Genomic DNA, 21,347 nt, shown 5'->3' on the forward strand with positions numbered 1-21,347 from the left:
ACCATTTGGCTGGAATTGAGCAAAGGCAACATGTCAGTATTTGTGACATCAGCCCCTGAAGTGTGATTTGATATTGGTGCTGGTTCCCACATTTCCATAATGGCTAAAATGACCAATAGCAGGATAGTGCAAGGGAGCAGAACAGCAGCTAGAAAACTACAGTGCAATTTATCAAATGCAGTTTTGCATGAGAAACACAATTCTTAGTTCTTGACATCTAATTTGTTTGGTTTTGTGTTTAAAAAATCTAGACTCTATTGTTAATGCAGTTTCCAAGGACATAACAGCCTATCACACAGTGTTCCTTACAGCCATACTTGGAGGTACTATAGTCATTATCGTTGGATTCTTCACTGTTCTTCTCTGTTACTGCAGGTAAGGAAAAAGAAAAGCTTTAATATGCTCAGTATGGATGGAGTTTAAAGTTAACAAATGGGGCTCTTTTGAGACAAAATAATTGTTTTGTTTGTAATATCTAGGAAGTGCATGTGTTTAAAGTCTTTTTCAAATGTACTAATTTAAATATGTACACTACATTAATATGCAGTGTAATCACAGATGATTTCAGTGGTTTTTGAACAGGTTTAAGTTGGTACCTACTGGCTTTCAAATTGTACATCATACCTTTTAGTCTGTGAAGTCTTAAGTGCAATCTGCGCTCATCACTAGTATTTTGAATCATATGTCCTACAATTCTCCCCCCCCCCTTTTTTTTCCCCCTATAGGGATAAATGTGGCCAATCACATAGGAGGGAAAAAAATACAACTAAACTGGAGGTCTTAAAAAAAGACCAGACAACATCAACAACTCACATAAATCACATCAGTGCTGTGAAGGGGTCAGTAAAGCTAGAGGATAAGTCACAATTATACATGCCCAAGCTTTCCTCCTATAGCCCTCACAGAAAGACTTCTATGGAAACAGAGGACAAAAAAGCCTGGGACAATTTTAAAATCTACACAGAAAATGTTTCATATCAATCATCCAATCAGAGTGGTCACTCGAGGAATTCAGCTCAGTCCTTGGAGCCTAATGTTGGAGTTAGACAATTACAGCCGCCAAAGCACATTAACAGCAGAGTTTCTCAATCTCCCAGGGACATTCAAGACCAAAACCGATATCTTGCAGTGAACGAAGAGATGTATGGGCTTTCCCATATCCCAGAACAACTAATGCATATTTACAGTCAGCCTGTTGCCATCCTTCAAACCTCTGACCTGTTCCACTCTCCGGAGCAATTGCATGTGGCTAAGTCAGCTACTTTGCCAAGAAAAGGGCAGTTAGTCTACAGCCCAATGATGGAGCCCACGAATCGAAACAGCTATACACAGACACTACCCAAAATGCCAATGCACTCTCCACTCCAGCCCCCCACTTCCAGAGATGAGAGAGCCACATTAGATGGTCAACAGGGCTTATCTTCACAAACTTCAAACTGGGGTCGGTATACCAATAATTTGCTGGAGTCTGTCTCTGTTCCTGGGACACTGAACGAAGCAGTTATGACACCATTTTCATCTGAACTTCAAGGTATTTCAGAGCAAACGTTATTGGAGCTTTCTAAAGGAAAACCATCCCCACACCCCAGAGCATGGTTCGTGTCACTAGATGGAAAGCCAGTCGCTCAAGTGAGGCACTCTTTTATAGATCTGAAAAAGGGCAGGAAAACAGAAAGTAATGACACCAGCCTGGACTCTGGCGTGGACATGAATGAGCATCATCCCAGTCGAAAACTGGAGAGAGAGAAAACTTTCATTAAAAGCATGCAACAGTCTAAAATCCTTTATTTGGAAGATTTGGATCTGAGCAGCAGCGAAAGTGGGACCACTGTTTGTAGCCCTGATGATCAGTCTGTGAGACACCTATTGGACGGAGGAAGTAGGCAGGTCCTAGAACAGCACACTGAAGAACCACCTCCGAAAAAAAACACAACAAAAGGTCATGAGTCCAATACTCCTCCAGCTAAAAAAAGAGGTAGACCACCTGTAACTAAGAAAGATAGTCAAACCAATATCTGGAAGAAAAGAGAGGAGAGACCACTGATTCCTATAAATTGAAACACAGTGTGTTCAGTGTTCTTGCTTTTTCTAGCAATTTATGCACTCTTTCCTCTTTGCTTCTTGTAAATTTGCAATGTTGGATTTATAAGGAGCAGTCAAAATGGTTTTCTAGTATCAGATAAAGTTACATTTCTTAACGTGCAGACTAAGGATTATGATTTCAACAGAGCATTGGATATAAAATGTGAATTTGTCACTAAGAAATGCTACAATGGTTTGTTTAAATTTTTCATTCTTGGGGTACACCTCTTGGGGTGCACAGTTAGAAATTTAGGCACTCAGAAAAAGAAAGTATTTTATTTTTTGTAGGCATATTTCTGGGTAGCGATTGTTAAAATGTTTCCAAAATGTTGTCCCTAACTGGAGTGACCAGCAGGCTATTGTGTAGCATTTACACATAACTTTTACTGGAGCCCTGACCGTAGTAATTCCTATTTTGTATAAAGTTTCACCACATTAGTCTCAATGTGTTCTTCGAAATAATCAGGGACTTGGTATCAACTCCAGACACTTGTTAAGTCTGCAAAAATCTTCCTTTTCATGTGTTACTCAATGCATATTGAGTCAAATTTGGCTCTCTATCATAGGCTATTGAGCTATTCCTGATTCACACGGGTGTATTTAGGATAAAACTTGATGTCTAATGAAAATACTTTTGTAAATATGAGCAAATGGCGACTTTTGCAGAAAAGGTACTTTTAGAAGGAATGACCTGTACTGTTAAGTTCATTCACTTTTAAAAGTTTTTAAAAACAAATAGTAAATTTGATCACATTGGCTAACGTGCCCCTTTTTTGCTACTTTTGTTAGTAGGCCATGCAGCACAGAGGTGTTAAACAGGCTTAAAAAAAACCTGATTGTTTAGACTTTTGAGCGTATGGAAGCTGAGCTCCAAACTTGGTCCACAGTACAACAGAGACACTTGATTATGAGTTATTACTAAGTTAAACAGCTACCAAAAGTTGTGAATGCATGAGATGTAACTTACATATGTACAGAGGAAGGAAATGTCCATCAAAATATATTTTTTGTTTTAAATGGTCATTTTGTCAAAGTGATAGATTTAGCTTTGGCTAACGGAAAAGTAAAAAACTTTTTAATGTGCTTCACATGAAACTGAATATTTCCTATGACCTTTAAGATGTTTCTCTGAAGAAATAAGTCACAGCATTTTGGCTTTGGCAATTTGATTATAAAGGATTGCTTTAAAAAGTGTTTTATAGTAGAAAATTCCTTTTAAAGAAAAAAAAAAGCTTTTTATTGTCTATATAATAAATATGGTTGAAGTAACACAACCAAAATATATATATATACGCTATGGACCTGGGCTGCAGTCATCTTCACTCAGGAAACAATACCATCAAACTCGGTTAACACCTTTGTCTTTTGGGCGTTGGTACCATTCTTTCTTTTACTAGAAGAATTTGCAAACCAAATTGCAAACAATACCATGTTTCTGACTCTTCCTAGTATGCCATTGCTTCCTGAACATATGAAATCCTTATCGATCCCATGAATATAACAATGAAAAACAAAATGTTCAGAGAGAAATATTAAATATGGTAAGTAGATTATTGTTTGGCCAACAGAAAAATAAATCTGAAAGATTACACAAGTCATCTGCCTTACAGCTGAGTGTGGGTATTTGCCAAGTTTGCTTGCCTTTGGTAATGTGTTTTGATTTGTGTAACTAATTATTCATATAAAAATGTTTATAACATATATCCTTCATCAAGTTCCACCCTCTGGATGGAATTTTTTTTCTCTGATGGATTCATAATGGTTAAATAATCAACCACACTTCAAAAAAGATATACATTTAAAAGACTATTTGAATGTCAAGCTTATAAGTTATTGTCACTGTCAGTGCTTTCATTGTTGCACCAGTTTTGTTCAGTCCTTCAAATACAGAACCAGGGTTTACATTGATACTAATATAATGTCCTTGATAAGCTTTGTTACCCCCAAAATCAGACTTGGAGCACCCCCACAATGGTTTGCCTATTCCAGTAACTCTATTGTCTGTTTTGGTACATAAAAGGAGGTGGCCCACCCTAGAGGAATTGCTAGGGTTTTACCAGGGGTTCCCCTATGACCTTCAGGAAACTCTCCAGAACTAACTAACTTTGTTTACCCTTGGGAGGATGGATACAGCCTTCCGCTTAAAGGATTGACACTTAGGCAGTAGTCATTGAAAACAAAATATTCTCTATTTAACGTACCAATATTCCTTAATACAATAGATCTTAAAAGCATATATTAAGAAACAGAAACACAAATTCTGTGAGCACAAGTATGTACATTAAAATAACCAATACTGTAGTATCATACATTTGGAGGTGGCTTAAGTGATTTCGTTCTACATACGGTGATCAATCAGATGGATGCTGACAGCAATTTCAATTAAATACTAAACTTTGTACATAATAACAAACATACATACACACACAGGCATCCAACTTTATTATCTCAAGCATACACACAAACCTTATAAACCAGTTATTTTATTTCCTTAATATATTTTTATGCATCTTATTAGGATCTACTGCTGCCACTCCAATTTTTATTAATGTTCTTTCTGTTTTTCCCTTTAGCTAATGGTGGCATATTAGCTGAGGGGAAAAATAGTGTTCCTAATGCTGTGCTCTGTAATAGAGCAGCTAAAAATCTCTCTCATGAGTTGAGGGTTTGTCAGATACCAGTCAATACTGAGAATATGCTTCTATGTCACTTTGTGCACTACAGCAGCTTGACACTGATGAATGTTAGTTTGCAGATTCCCCTATGGAATTTTTGTGAATAAATCCATTATGTGGAGAAGAAAATAATTGATTCCTCAAGCCTACTGTATGTGGCTCACTAATGGGAGTGATAGGACACAATAAAATAATGGCTTTATTTAATCCCTGCAAGCTCAGAGAGATTGTTTGGCATTCTGCTGTTCCCACAAGAAGTTGTTATGCACCAAAGCTGGGATTCACTCCCCCCCAGGGATGTGTACGTTTGTTGGGAGGCTCAGTTTTAAGTCTGGGACTCCATAGAAGCCCAGTGGAGGCTGGCTGGGATGTGCACTGTATTGGTTCGTGCATCTACCTGATGGGCTGTGCTGGCTAGCTCCAGGTTGCCACCCCCAGCAGAATAGGGGATTGCACTCTTGCATACCTCCCCCCCAAGCAAACATTGTGCTGTTTGGGCTCATCAGGCAGAATCTGACCGTATAGATGTGGCAATACAAAGTGTCCCTTCTGAGCACATACGCCAGTAGTGCATTTCAGCTGATACCCTCAGATCTGGTTTGTTAGGCTAACAGACCCCAGAAAATTTGGCTTGCTTTTAGGCTTCCAGCAGCAACATGGATCAAAAATATATAAACTTTTTTTATACAGAATCATACAGGTAGTGTTTGGACTTCATGAGCTTATATGTTGGCTCAGAGGTGAGTGAGTGATTTGTTAAAATAGTCCCCTTTATACACATTTCAAGGCAATACATGTTGTGTGCAGTGATGCTGTACCATGTTGATCAAAAGATATTAGAGACACAAGATGGATGGATAAGGCAATACATGTTAAATGACACATTATCTGTGTAGATGAAGCACATTAGGGAAAGGTGGGTGCGATAATGTCTTTTATTGGATCAACTTCTGTTGTGAAGGAGACAAGCTTTTGAGTTTACACAGAGCTCTTCAGGTCTGGGAAACAATCGCAACGTGCCACAGCTAAATGAAGGTGGAACAGCTTGTTTAGCATAAGTAGTTAACATATTGTATGGGACCATTAAAGGTGAAGTGGCCAGGGAACACCCCTGCAGTCATAGGACAAAAAAAAAAAAAGTCAGGGGGTGGGTTAGTGGGTTACAGATTATAATAAGCCATAAATCCAGTGTCTGTATTCAGTCTGTGATTTTTAGTGTCTAGCAATGTTATGAATTTAAGCTCCCAGGCTCTTCTTTTGAAGGTGTTCTGCAGCTGCAACAACACTGCAAACATACAGAAAGCACATGTCTATACAACAAAGGTTCTAAGACAGTTGAAACACCATCTCAAGCAGTACCTTCATTGAAGTATCTAAATGTTGGTTGATATCTCTGTTGGGATTTTCTCACTTTTACCTGGCCCTGTTCTTGTCCAGTGTCAGTATTGGGATTTTCTGGACTATTCCCACCAGCCATTGGTTTGGTGATAATTGCAGTAGTACATCTGTCATAATGGCCTTACTACACCCATCTTTGTTTCGCAACCTCCCACTTGCTAGCACTAGTGCTGTTTTTGTTGCTCTCTTTTGATTTACTGGCATGAACTGATTAAGTATTACTACCAGTTGTAACGTGGTGCACTCTGTCCCAGCCCTTGTATGCCCAGAAACCTCAGACTCTCCAGTGAGTGGCATCTTCATGTTATTTATTTATATTCCCACCACTGCCACCAATACAGTCTTGTGCAGCCAAGTATTTACAGTGGTTTCTTGCCCTGTCACCCCAGGGCCAGAGAGAAACAGAAACGTCCCTCCCTTGGGATCTCAGAGCATGCTGAGTTCACTAACCCAATCTCTCCCCTTTCTTCCTGTGTCAACTTTTCTAGCCCTTCACTAATCAGTCTTGGGCTGATGAACCAATTAGCTAGCTATCTGCCAGTGAGTCTTCTCCAGGGGAACTAATTGGTACCTAAGTGATCAGAGGGCTGGCTTGCTTGCTTGCTTGTCTCCAGCACTCTCACAACCGTGAGACATGTCAAGTGGCTTTGCTACATTATCCTTGTTTGCTACACTTTTGTGCTTGTAGACCAGAAGGTCTTTAGTACTTAGCTCAGTGGTTGGATTTCCTTTATTTTTCCTCACCGTTTAAGATGTCAGAAGGGTATAAAAGACTGACCTGTAACAGGCCCAGGGGAAAAATATTGGCCACAGACTCCGGAGAGGAAGGGTCATATTAAGGCAATTAAGGGCCCTAGGTGCACCATGATATTAACCCTCCCTGCCCACATGCCATGGCCCCACCTCACACAGAATGGCAGTCATAAGATGCCCCCTCTGCTTTCCCATGGCCCCAGCCTTCAACTAATGTTTCACCTTTACCTCAGGGCTCTTCTATGTTCAGGCCCAGCAGCCAGCCAGGAGCTCTTTTTCCTCTGGTCACTGCCAGCAGTGAGCTGTCTGTGGTGCTGCAGTCCTTCAGCCTGCTAGGAGCACTGGGTGTACTCCTCAGGCTCCAAACAGCAACTGCCTGACACTACCTCTGCAGCTTCTTTTGTATGGGTCTGCAAACCTCTGATTGGCTTCTCCCTGCAGTCTTTTCCTAATTGGCTGCCTCCTGAACAGTCTCTCTAGGCCATTTGGAGGACTTAGTTCCACTGCTCTTTTCTGGGACGGGGTGTGGTAGAACAGCAGGAGACCTCTGAGCCTGATACACCCCATCACAGGGCTGTTATCATACAAGTGTGCAGGGCCACTAAGTATCTCCTGCTATGCAGGAATGTGACTATTAGTAACATGCAGAACATAACGTATTGGTTTGCAGCAATGGGGTTCCTAAACTGCAGAGCAGCGATAGCTGGCACGCATATCCCTATTTTGGCATAAGACCACCTTGTCACAGAGTACATCAACAGAAAGGGCTATTTCTCTACAGTTATGCAGGTGTTGGTGGATTATTGGAGATGCCTCGCTGACCTCAGTGTGGTCTGGTCAGGGAAGGTGCAAGACACTTGCATTTTTAAGAACAAGGACGGTTCAGAAAGCTGCAAACAGGGACATTCTTTCACCTGGTGATATTGAAATACCCATAGTGATTCTGGGGGACCCAACTTACCCCTAGCTCCCCTGGCTCTTGAAGCCATACACTAGTCACCTTGACAGCACCAAGGAAAGATTTGACTACCAGCTTAGGAAGTGCAGAATGGTAATTGAATGTGCTTTTGGTAGATTGAAGATGTGCAGGCATTGTTCACTCACAAGATTGGATCTCTGAGAAAAATATCCCAATCAACAATCCTGGGCTTGTCTCCTTTTGCAGTCTTTGAAAAACGCAAGTATAGCACCTCCCTGTGCCTTCCCCCAACATTTCATGTAGCATCGGGCGGCATCCCTACCACTCTACTCAGACACAGCTTCACATACACTGACCTACGAAAGCCAGGGCTGATGTGTGCATGGGTAAAATGCACAGGAACATTCCTTCCTCTTTAAGCTCTGTTTCATAAATTTAAGGTTTTAATGTATTTGTTTTTAACTTGCACTGAATTTTTTCTGAAGTGTTTTTGTTACTCAATAAAACTTTGTTTGGAAAACAATTCATCTTTATTAGTTCCCAACATATGCTGCAGAGTGCCTGGTGACAGCAAAAGCACTCACTTGACTTCTTATTACATACTGTGACAACTTGTAGGATCAGTGACAAACACAGTGTAATAATGATAAATATACAGTAAGAACCACAAAATTAATAGGTGCATTGACAGTGTTATATTAATAGATGTGCACCAAGCACATCGTAGTTCCTAATAGGCTTGCAAACTGCAGGGCGAGGTATGCCGCAATGCATTGCTGTGGCTCACTGTTAAAGTGCTCTTTCAGAGCTTCCCTATACAGATAGCTTCCTGTTGAACTATTCTGATAGCCTTTTTGTTTGACTGTTCAAACTCAGCAGATAGGCGGTCAATCCCTGCCCTCCATCCTGGTGGCAGCTCTTCTCCCTTTGTTTCACAGATACTATGCAGGACACAACAGGCAGCGTTAACGATCTTGTAGGTCCACAAGAGTCCTGCAGCTTCTGTGTTTGTTGCTGGAGAAGCCCCATTATCACCTGGTGCATCTCCATCTCTTACCTGCTGGGACTCCTGGGTCTTTCTCTTCTTTCCTTTTGCATACAGTATTCATCCTCCAGGGCCTCTGTTCACTGGCTTGTAGACTCTCATTGAATGTCTCATCCCAAGTCCTTTTCTTTCTCTTCCTTATTTGGCCCAGGTGTTCCGTGGGGGGGGGGGGGGGACCCCTCAAGGCTGCAATGGCAGCAGCTGCAGATAAAACACACCAGAGATACCATTCTCAGGATAGTCGCAACAGAAGGCAAAAGTTGAGATTCAGACCTCCCTTCCCTTCCTCCCTAAAGTTATAAACAAGACTTGGTCATTGTCCACATTTCTACAGCTGCTTCTCCCCACAGGCCCAGGAGAGCCAATATCTTCTGTGTACTCGGGCAGGTGCACGTCTGGAGCCTGTAGCTAGCATAATCAACTATGCTGTTGCGCGCAATTGGAGACCTGCTAGGTGTGCTTTTTGAAATGGACAATCAAGAAAAGGAGTTTAAAAAATTCGTGGAGTTTTAAAGGGGGGAAGGCTTCTAGTCTCCGTGACCCCTGGGCAGTGAAGTTCACAATTGTGATCAGAGCGGCCGGTGTTGGGCATTGTAAAAGAACGCCGTCTCTGAGAAGCAAGATTCTTCAAAAGATGATTGCCGTTGCCTCATGTAATGAAAAACTAGGTATCACTTACTCTGAGCATAAACACTAGGAGTTAAGAATGCGTGTGCACAAATGTACCTTTTGTATTTCCCCTGAGGGTCAGATTTCGTCAGATGCATGGGGCAGACTTCAAATAAGTAACTTTATAGGTTTTTTCCCCTGTGGCTGCAGTGTGTGACTTAAGGAGCTCCAGAATTTTCCCACTTCAGAGTAGCACACCAGTTTCAAATCTCTTCTGCCTTGTATAAGGTAGGCTAATGGAGTCCCTTAAAAAAAAAAAAAAAGGTAATTTAGTCATGTGTTTTTTATGCAATATAGCACATTTTTCAGACCAAGCACTTCTTTGTAATGAAGATAAGTGACTATGTTGGAGTAAACTGAGAATATTAAACTTACTGATGTTTTCTTAGGCGCCAAATGGAGGTAGTTTTCTGTTAACTTGGCAAACACCATCATGTATAGGCAAACACCACAGGAGAGGAATTGTTTATTCCTGATGTGAGGGGACTGTTGTCTAATCAAGAATGTACATAGAGGGTTCTGATTAGAACATAACTATGTTGGGCATCCTGTTCTATGTTTGACATCCTGAAAAAAATACTTGTGTACTGCCAGATTTACTAGTCGAACAGTGAGCATGTTCGAGCAATGCAGATCTGGAGAAGCTTCCCACAACCAGACCCTCACAACAAAATCCATGATGCAAGAAGGAAAATATTTTGTTTGAGTTCCACGGTCTTGCTCATGTGCAGTGATTTGTACCAAAGAGGAGGAAATTGCCTGTGGATATTCCACAATTGAATTCACCCTCTCGTTGTCAGTCTTTTTCATTAATTATAATAAAAACAAAGTGGGTTAATGGTAGATTTTAACGTAGCAGTCTACAAGTTAAAATGCAGTTACTTCTGAAATAAGATGACTTTCAATGAGTAAGTACTGTATTTGGAACCCTTTACACGGATAGAGTAAACAACCCAGGCATGGAAGAGCTGAAGAAAGTAAACTAGCCTGCTAAAGTGCCTTTCTTTTTCCCCAGAGAATTATTTTATCGGTCGGACGCTCCACTATATGAAAAGCACACGTAAATTTTTTTCTGTTAGCCAAAAAAGATCATGACTAAAATTATGTAGTTTCTGTAGTTTTTGAAAGACAAATCTAGTGTTTCATGTTGGAACATTGCCTCCTGCATGTAGATAACAACACTTGTTTGCTGTAAGCCATGTTTTTACATTTTCTATTCGGGAAGTGTTAAGAAAATGTTTGTTGGAAAGAAGTCAGAAATTATCAATGAAATCACATCTCTCCAGGGATTTCAACAGTCAAGGGTTTTTTTAAACACACAGGGCCTGATTCTGATCACACCTCCTTAAATCAGGGAGTAAATGTGTTGAAATCCATTGATGTCAAAGTATAAAACTGATTTAAATGATCTCAATATCAGATCTAATACGTTTATTATCTCAAATGGAATGTACACATAGCTAAAAAATTATACATCCTACTTTAAGTGCTGAGCTACCTGGCTTGCAGGAGGTAGAAGCAGTATGGAGACAGGTATTTTATGACTTAGAATGAGGGAGCTAATTTTAATCAACTTTTGAGCCTGACCCTGCATTGCTTACGTACTCCAAGTTCCCCCACTGACTTCCCTGACATTGAATTTAGTGGGCCTTTGGGCATGCAAGAGATACAGGAGTAGGCCCATCATGTTTAAAAAGTGAGGATGCTATTCTCGAAATTGTTCGTATTAAAATGTAAATGTGTGTTACTCTTTTGGCCATAGGCACTCTGCATTCTGCTAAGGATTTGGGATATTATAGCCGTTTTTTAATGATAAACACTTTTATCCAAGCTTTTTTGTTTACTTTTTAAAGAAGTATTAAATATTTCCTGCTAAAAATCTGAAGCCATTCACCCCTTTGTAGTAAACCTTTTAAAAAACAAAAAACCAAACAAAAAAAATTTATGTAGTAATTCATGTTCTCAACATTTTAAAGTTTAAAAATTAGTTTTTACCAACTGAAATTTCCGTAATTTTAGTCACAAATTAAGATTTAATAAATCTCTATACATGTTTTCCAAGTATTTGGATATATTATTCCTCAATTGAACTGATAGATTCAGTTAAAGCATAATATGATGTTAGACTTTAATGCATATTATGATCTCAAGTCTTTTGTAACTATTTTTACAGCATCTTTGCAGCTGTGTTGGGGAAAGGGCCCTTTTTAATGCTCACTAGAGCATGAAGCTCACAAAGAGTCCAATTCTGTGAGATGATGAATCCCATGGAGCTGATGGCACAGGAAGTGCTTAGCATCTTGCAGGACTGCGCCTTAAATGTTGAACAAGCACTTCATTGCCTTGGCAATCATTTTCAAACACACAGTCTTGTAAACATTTATTTTCTATTTCAAACATAATTGACATTTTGCATCCCTCTTTTTAGGTGTTTCTATCTTTTTTGTATCCTTTTGTCAGGTGTCTTCATGTCTCAGAGTATTTACTACAGTACTACTCTATTTATTGCTGAAAATGTAATTAAGATTTGTAAAACATTATAGCTCATGCAATATAATAAAATAGTTTTTAAAAGTTATTGCTGCCTTATTTTTAATTTGTATTTTGAATTTCTTTAAGCAGCACACATTATTCAGGAACACACTAGTTTCATGTGAACTTTCTTTGCTAGATTTATGACAAGAAATTAAATTTTCCCACCAAATCACTCCTATATTAAGAGCTTGTCACTGGTCACCAAAACTGCAGTTACTATTAATTTGTTTACTTAGGCTCCAAATCCAGTAATAAGCTCTGTGTAGGCAGACATCTGTGTCCTCAAGGAACTCACTAAAGAATTGAGACCTTATGTCCTGATAAACCCCCCTATTGACTTAATTTAGAGCAGGACTGAGTCATTACAATGGGCATGATTCTGAAAGGTGCTGAGTACCCACAATTTCTACTGACGTCACTGGGAAATGCAGGAACATTCTCAGACCCAAGCCCAAATGTTTTGGCTCATTGCAGTCCTGCTTGCATAATGTGCTCCGCTTCAGAGAATCTCGGGATTTTACCTTCAGAACAGAGCAAGTCCTTTGAAGTCTATGTTGTGTTATCATAGAATCATAGAATATCAGGGTTGGAAGGGACCTCAGGAGGTCATCTAGTCCAACCCCCTGCTCAAAGCAGGACCAATCCCCAATCAAATCATCCCAGCCAGGGCTTTGTCAAGCCTGACCTTAAAAACTTCCAAGGAAGGAGATTCTACCACCTCCCTAGGTAACGCATTCCAGTGTTTCACCACCCTCCTAGTGAAAAAGTTTTTCCTAATATCCAACCTAAACCTCCCCCACTGCAACTTGAGACCATTACTCCTTGTCCTGTCCTCTTCTACCACTGAGAATAGTCTAGAACCATCCTCTCTGGAACCACCTCTCAGGTAGTTGAAAGCAGCTATCAAATCCCCCCTCATTCTTCTCTTCTGTAGACTAAACATTCCCAGTTCCCTCAGCCTCTCCTCATAAGTCATGTGTTCCAGACCCCTAATCATTTTTGTTGCCCTTCGCTGGACTCTCTCCAATTTATCCACATCCTTCTTGTAGTGTGGGGCCCAAAACTGGACACAGTACTCCAGATGAGGCCTCACCAATGTCGAATAGAGGGGAACGATCACATCCCTCAATCTGCTCACTATGCCCCTACTTATACATCCCAAAATGCCATTGGCCTTCTTGGCAACAAGGGCACACTGCTGACTCATATCCAGCTTCTCGTCCACTGTAACCCCTAGGTCCTTTTCCGCAGAACTGCTGCCTAGCCATTCGGTCCCTAGTCTGTAGCTGTGCATTGGGTTCTTCCGTCCTAAGTGCAGGACCCTGCACTTATCCTTATTGAACCTCATCAGGTTTCTTTTGGCCCAATCCTCCAATTTGTCTAGGTCCCTCTGTATCCTATCCCTGCCCTCCAGTGTATCTACCATTCCTCCCAGTTTAGTATCATCCGCAAATTTGCTGAGAGTGCAATCCACACCATCCTCCAGATCATTTATGAAGATATTGAACAAAACCGGCCCCAGGACCGACCCCTGGGGCACTCCACTTGACACCGGCTGCCAACTAGATATGGAGCCATTGATCACTACCCGTTGAGCCCGACAATCTAGCCAACTTTCTACCCACCTTATAGTGCATTCATCCAGCCCATACTTCTTTAACTTGCTGACAAGAATACTGTGGGAGACCGTGTCAAAAGCTTTGCTAAAGTCAAGAAACAATACATCCACTGCTTTCCCTTCATCCACAGAATCAGTAATCTCATCATAGAAGGCGATTAGATTAGTCAGGCATGACTACCCTTGGTGAATCCATGCTGACTGTTCCTGATCACTTTCCTCTCGTGTAAGTGCTTCAGGATTGATTCCTTGAGGACCTGCTCCATGATTTTTCTGGGGACTGAGGTGAGGCTGACTGGCCTGTAGTTCCCAGGATCCTCCTCCTTCCCTTTTTTAAAGATTGGCACTACATTAGCCTTTTTCCAGTCATCTGGGACTTCCCCCGTTCGCCACGAGTTTTCAAAGATAATGGCCAATGGCTCTGCAATCACATCCGCCAGTTCCTTTAGCACTCTCGGATGCAACTCGTCCGGCCCCATGGACTTGTGCACGTCCAGCTTTTCTAAATAGTCCCTAACCACCTCTTTCTCCACTGAGGGCTGGCCATCTACTCCCCATGCTGTGACGCCCAGCGCAGCAGTCTGGGAGCTGACCTTGTTCGTGAAGACAGAGGCAAAAAAAGCATTGAGTCCATTAGCTTTTTCCACATCCTCTGTCACTAGGTTGCCTCCCTCATTCAGTAAGGGGCCCACACTTTCCTTGGCTTTCTTCTTGTTGCCAACATACCTGAAGAAACCCTTCTTGTTACTCTTGACATCTCTTGCTAGCTGCAGCTCCAGGTGTGATTTGGCCTTCCTGATTTCACTCCTACATGCCCGAGCAATATTTTTATACTCATCCCTGGTCATATGTCCTACCTTTGACTTCTTGTAAGCTTCTTTTTTATGTTTAAGATCCGCTAGGATTTCACCGTTAAGCCAAGCTGGTCGCCTGCCATATTTACTATTCTTTCGACTCATCGGGATGGTTTGTCCCTGTAACCTCAACAGGGATTCCTTGAAATACAGCCAGCTCTCCTGGACTCCTTTCCCCTTCATGTTAGTCCCCCAGGGGATCCTACCCATCCGTTCCCTAGGGGAGTCGAAGTCTGCTTTCCTGAAGTCCAGGGTCCGTATCCTGGTGCTTACCTTTCTTCCCTGTGTCAGGATCCTGAACTCGACCAACTCATGGTCACTGCCCCCCAGATTCCCATCCACTTTTGCTTCCCCCACTAATTCTTCCCGGTTTGTGAGCAGCAGGTCAAGAAAAGCTCCTCTAGCACTTGCACCAGAAAATTGTACCCTACGCTTTCCAAAAACTTCCTGGATTGTCTATGCACCGCTGTATTGCTCTCCCAGCAGATATCAGGAAAATTAAAATTATTACACTTAATTGCCTTCTGTTTTGGTCCCCAGTTATATCTTTGGGGTCAGTATTTTTAAATTTTTTTAAATGTCCTTAGTAACTAGATTGCTGACTGTAACAGTAAGGCCTAATTTCTGTTAATGTCAGTGGAATGTTGACTGTTCACAGAGAAGCCATGAAAGGATTAAATAAGATCTGAAGTGCTCTCCATAGAATGTTATCTAAATAGTCTGGCTCTATTGACAAACCTGGCAGTATAAGAACAACATTGTAACTGTTTTGTGACATCACAAAGACAATACCTAAAGAGAGGTACTTGATTTATCAATAAATCTAAGATTTGACATCTTCCTTTGTGCTGCCCATCTCTCACATGTATTTTGTCTGTGATCAGACCCTTCACTGGGCTAGGAACTGTACAGATGTACAAGACAATACCGAGAGTTTACAATATAAATTGTCAAGACACTGGATGTGAAAGAGGAAATACATTTTACAGATGAGGAACTGAGACATGGAGAGATGAAATGACTTGGCCAAGGTCCATAAGAAATCTGTAGCAGAGCTGGGAATTGAACTGACATTTTGAGAGTCCAGGGCCTCAACCAGTTTCTCATTTCAAAAGAGTGTAGTCCACTTCCCTGAGAAACTGAGATTGGAAAATGAGTAGGAGCTATAATCCCACAATTTAACAATTAAATTACAATTATATTTTATCTGTTCAGCAGACACAGAGTGCTCTTGATGCACAAATGTAACCTTGTTTATTATAATGGGAATTAGAGGAGATTATACCCTGTTCATTCTCACGCTCTCTCTGGTACATACTTTGTTGTTTGTATCTTTAAACAAATGTTTACTAGCTGGCTCCCAAAGCGGTCTGTGTCTAGTTTCTCTAATTCTCTATGCACAAAGATGATAGGTTAAAATAAAGTTAATTCTCTATCATCCCTCAGGAACCTGAGTTCCAGCCAGAAGGTGGTTGGTTGCTGCTGTTTGGGGTTTTTGAAGGAAAGTTCAGGGTGATTGTTTTCTCTAGGTAATGTGATATACAAAAAGAGTTTCACTATTGTATATCTATAAATATTGCAAAGATTACTGTTTTCATATATCAGAAGTCCTCTCGCTGAAACAAACATGCCTTTCTTACCAGTAGCTTGATAGGTTACTCTATTTTAAGTTGAATAAGAAATCTGAATTGCTTTCTCTCTCAGTTCTTTCTTTTGTTCTTTCTTAGGCTATGTCTACACTACATCTTATGCCGGCATAATTTATGTCGCTCAGGGCTGTGAATAAACCACCCCCCTGAGAGACATAAGGTACACCAACAAAAGTGCTTGTGTGGACAACACTTCTGGGAGAGTTTCTCCCGCTGACATAGTTTCTGCTGTTCGCGGAGGTGGTTTTATTATGCGGACGGGAGAGCTCTCTCCCATTGGCATAGAGCGTTTTCACTACATGCATTGCATTGTTTGTTTGCTTTACCCCTTAGAAAATCATCTAATGCCCTCAAGTGATGTAATCTGTGGAGCAAATACACTTCTATTTCAACAGCTTGAGCAGCCCCTATGACCTCAATGACCCTGCTATTGGTTCCTGGTTCCTTGGACAAATAACTAGTGTGTCAGACCTATCCACATTGTCAAGATTCCTTCCCCACTCTGAACTCTAGGGTACACATGTGGGGACCTGCATGAAAAACCCCCTAAGCTTAATCTTACCAGCTTCGGTTAAAACGTCTTTCCCCCCCCAAAAAAAATCCTCCCAAACCCTACACCCCCTATCCTGGGGAAGGCTAGATAAAAATCCTCACCAATTTGCATAGGTGAGCACAGACCCAAACCCTTGGATCTTAAGAACAATGAAAAAGCAATCAGGTTCTTAAAAGAAGAATTTTAAGTAAAGAAACAGTAAAAGAATCACCTCTGTAAAATCAGGATGGTAAATACCTTACAGGGTAATCAGATTCAAAACATAGAGAATCCCTCTAGGCAAAACCTTAAGTTACAAAAAGACACAAAAACAGGAATATACATTCCATCCAGCACAACTTATTTTGTCAGCCATTTAAACAAAACAGAATCTAATGCATATCTAACTAGACTGCTTATTAACCCTTTACAGGAGTTCTGACCTACATTCCTGCTCTGGTCCTGGCAAAAGCAACACACAGACAGAGAGAACTCCTTGTCCCCCTCCCCCCCGCACCTCCAGCTTTGAAAGTATCTTGTCTCCTCATTGGTCATTTTGGTCAGGTGCCAGCGCGGTTATCTTAGCTTCTTAACCCTTTACAGGTGAAAGGGTTTTTCCTCTGGCCAGGAGGGATTTAAAGGTGTTTACCCTTCCCTTTATATTTATGACACACACAAACTTTTGGCAATTACACCACAAGGAAAACAAATTTCTTGTTGTTTTTTGTGGTCTGACCAGTAACAGGCACTCACCCAAATGTCTCATTAGATACGAGGCCTGGTATGAGTAACTTGAATTAGGACGATAGGGTCAACAATCCATATTTTGCAGCTTTGGAAGTCATCAACTGAGGTGTTTACCTATGTACAGCAAAGTAAAAAAACTTCTGTATTCTGATGGGATACCACCTATCCAATGGCCAGAGGAAAGGAAAACACTCAGTTTATCTGTACCAGAGTGTTCTCTCTCACACACACAAAATTAACAGGTGAGAAATTGGTTTTTAGTTATGCAGCTGCTTTGGGATTCAAATGAAGGGGTGTTGTCTTTTGCAGGATTGATTTACCTAACCAGATTTGTAGAGAATGTGCTTTAAATCAAATTAGCTGTGCTAGTTTGTTGTACTCAGCAGTAACTAACTAAATGTCAAGATATTGGCTGATACCACTGGAATGGCTTCAGGTCCTAATCCTAGAGATATTTTGTCATGTGTGTCATTATATAAATTAAGTTTAAATTGCATAAAACTAGGAAAAGAATAAAGAGGACCAGAGAAGGGGAGCAAAATTAGCAATTTGGTGAGAATTGAGTTTTTTGTGGTACACTTTAGTCAAGCAACAGCTTCCCAAAGGTACTGTATTGATTACCATCATTTTATATAAATTCAGATTACTGCTGTGAAATTCTGATCTTAAATGCTGTTTAGGACTTGATGATGTTTGTGTAACTTTGGATAGAGGTATTTGAATTTGTTTCTAAATGCCACATGGCTGCAAAGATTGGTTTTAGGAAGGGAAAATATCTCTTTATACAGTCTTATATCATGTGACTGACTGGTGCTCTTTCTTGGATAGGATACCTCACACTCATCTTTTCTGTTTTCTTCAAAGGTGCAAAGATTTCGTACCCACGATTATATCAAATGTATTGGTCCCACTCCCTGGCTCCTGAGCAGCCAAAGGCAGAACTGAAATTATTACTTAAATATGTTGATTTTCTTGAGGTCATGGAATATTACCCAGAAGCTCAGGGTATCCTTCCTAATCTATTTCATTCATATGTGGTTTCTTTCCCACTCTGCCCCATATTCACTGCAATTGTTAAACCTACTGAAAAGTATTTTCTTATATTAGCTCTTGATTGCAGGGACTATCTTGCTACACAAGTAGTTCTCAAACTTTTGTACTCATGACCCCTTTCACATAGCTAGCCTCTGAATGCGACCCCCCCTTATAAATTAAAAACAAGCGGGGTTTAGGGTGGAGCTGACAGCTCGTGACCCCCCATGTAATAACCTCGTGACCCCCTGAGGGGTCCTGACCCCCAGTTTGAGAACCCCTGTGCTACTCGTTTGTACACCATGCAGCATAATGAGGCCCCAATACTGATTACAGATAAGAGACCACCTGTCCAGTTCATCTTGAACAGAGTCGGCAAAAGCCACAACAAAGCTATGCACAGGTAATTCTGTCTTCACAACTCCAGCAAGACATTGTTACACAACAGCATCATGCTGACTTCTTGTCCTGCTTTTGTACCAACTGGTGCCCAGCACTGGATGCTCATCTCTCAAACCCTCTCTCAGGAAATTGTTAACAGGTTAAGCTAGTCGGGTGAACCTATGGAGCTTTCTCCACATAAACAACAATTTTGGAGTCTCTGGTGCTCCCAGTGCATCTGGACCAAATATGTCCTTTAAGCTGCAGATGAGCAGGTCACATTTGGAGAAGAGGGACCTTAGACAAACTTGAAAAGATTTTAGTCTATTTTGTAAAAAAAAATTTGATTCTTAGTGGATGGAACCAGATGTCAGTCTCTTTTCTTCCCTCTTCCTTTTCTTTCCCTCCCTTCATTGCTTTACTTTTTTTGTTTCCTTTTTCTGTTCTCCCCTCCACTTTATAAATGCACTTTTAAAAAGTGTCCTGAATTGTCACTCAGGAGTCACTCAAATCTTCAGCTGTATTCAGTGAGTGTGTTTGCTTCTTCCCTTCAGTGGTACCCATTTTTCTGATGTTCTCTTCTCAAGAGAGGAAACCATATACATTCAAGAATGCTCCCTCTAACACAAGACTTCAGACTGTTAGTGAATTAAGTAGAGCTCACTCATTAGTTGCTTAAATATTCTTAAATTCTGACCTATTAAATATTGGGAAGTTCCCTGGTTGTACGTAATGACTTTATGTGCCGCTCACCTGACTGACAGTTTCATATCCAGTATGTTTTCAATAATTCAACAAAATGCATCCCATTACCACTGTAATCTCATTAGACATATGCTATAAATTAGAAGAACTACTTTTCTTTTTACTGGAAATCATAGACTTTTAATAGATTATTTCCACTTCTATGAGTAAAGAGGGCCACATTTTCTCAATCTGATGGGTCCCCACCTGATTTGTATCTGCAAAAAAATACTTGCAAAATTAAAGGCTGTGTTGAGTTCTAGTGATAGATTGTTGTACTTTAAAAAAAAATACAACAAAAATATTAAAACAGAGACACTATATCATAGCATACTTGATGGATCTCATTAAATATAATATGAAGCAACTGGATGGAAGATAGCAATAAAATATTGCAACTAGAGAGTTTGCAAGCACTACCAAAATCTACAGCATCTGATTTAAAGACCAAAGCAATGAAAGATGGCTGGGAAAAGACAGATGTCAAATTATTTGAGTAAGTTTCATAAAATCACCTCCCATTTCTCACTTTATCAGTACCAAATCATAAAAAAAAAATTTGTGGTTTGCTATCACAAATATCTACATTTTAATACTTGAAGTTTTTCTGTTAAGTTAATCAATTACTAATACACTAATTGGTACATGTGATGGGGTGTACCTACCCTGCACCAGCCCCCAAAGGGTTAACTGTGCTTTGCAGGCTGAGGAAGCCCCACCCCTCAGACCCTGCTGCACATGCTCCGCTTGGAGGCAGAGTATAAAAGGAAGCAGCCCACCTCAGTCTGGGCAGGCTGCTGAAGTGGAATGACACAGAATGCAGGATCTCTTCAGGGAGTTGCTACAGGCCTCGATTACAGACTCATGTCACACACAGCTCCAGATGGACTCCAGGCTGCCTGACAAACCCAGAGAAGAGGACACACGAGCAGGAGCTACACAGCTTGAGGACCCCAGAGACCCAAGGGAACCATGGAGTATCGCTGAGGGAGAAAGGGTAGGAAGTGGCCCGGGGACTTAGACTTTGCTCCCATGAGTGAACCAGGGAACTGGCCAGCATGTTTTGGGAGGATCCCCGCTGACTTGGTGGTGAGCACTCCCATCACTGCCAGGGCCATGGGCTGGGACGTGGAGGAGCAGGGAGGGCCCAAGTCCCCCTACTCTGGGCACCACATACCCCTAGGTGGCACCCCACTTCCCCAACAAGCCAGTAAGCCATAGGGTACCCCAGAAGTGGACGCATTTATTGACTCTGGCCCTTAAGCTACTCTGTCCTGAGTTTCAGAGTAACAGCCGTGTTAGTCTGTATTCGCAAAAAGAAAAGGAGTACTTGTGGCACCTTAGAGACTAACCAATTTATTTGAGCATGAGCTCTGATGTGAGCTGTAGCTCACGAAAGCTCATGCTCAAATAAATTGGTTAGTCTCTAAGGTGCCACAAGTACTCCTTTTCTTTCTGTCCTGAGTAGAAGGACTGCGTTATTGACTCTGGTTATTAGGCTATGCTATCCTGAGCAGGAGGCCTGTGCTATTGACTTGGGCTATTTGGCCACGCTGCCCTAAGTAGAAGGGCTACGCTCTTGACTCGGGCTATTAGACCACGCTGCCCTGAGTGGGAGGGCGGCTTTATTGACTCCGGCCACTAGGCCCTACTACCCCAGTTTACAGTCAGGGTCACTAATGTGGGACCTAACTGACTGCTATGCAGCCTTTCC

General features: G+C 41.2%; 1 protein-coding gene across 2 annotated transcripts in view; it reads left to right on the forward strand.

Moving 5' to 3' along the window:
• FAM171B (family with sequence similarity 171 member B) overlaps nucleotides 1-12,088 on the forward strand; it is a 73,121-nt gene extending 61,033 nt beyond the window's left edge. For both annotated transcript variants that reach the window (XM_074967738.1, XM_074967739.1), the window contains exons 7-8: nucleotides 252-375; nucleotides 726-12,088. In XM_074967738.1, the coding sequence (XP_074823839.1) occupies nucleotides 252-375; nucleotides 726-2,058 (1,457 nt within the window). In that variant the 3' untranslated portion in view covers nucleotides 2,059-12,088. The remainder of the gene's footprint in view (nucleotides 1-251; nucleotides 376-725) is intronic.
• Nucleotides 12,089-21,347: the final 9,259 nt, after the last annotated feature.

The sequence above is a fragment of the Natator depressus genome, chromosome 11, assembly GCF_965152275.1.
Source record: "Natator depressus isolate rNatDep1 chromosome 11, rNatDep2.hap1, whole genome shotgun sequence".
In the NCBI taxonomy this organism is placed as follows: domain Eukaryota; kingdom Metazoa; phylum Chordata; order Testudines; family Cheloniidae; genus Natator; species Natator depressus.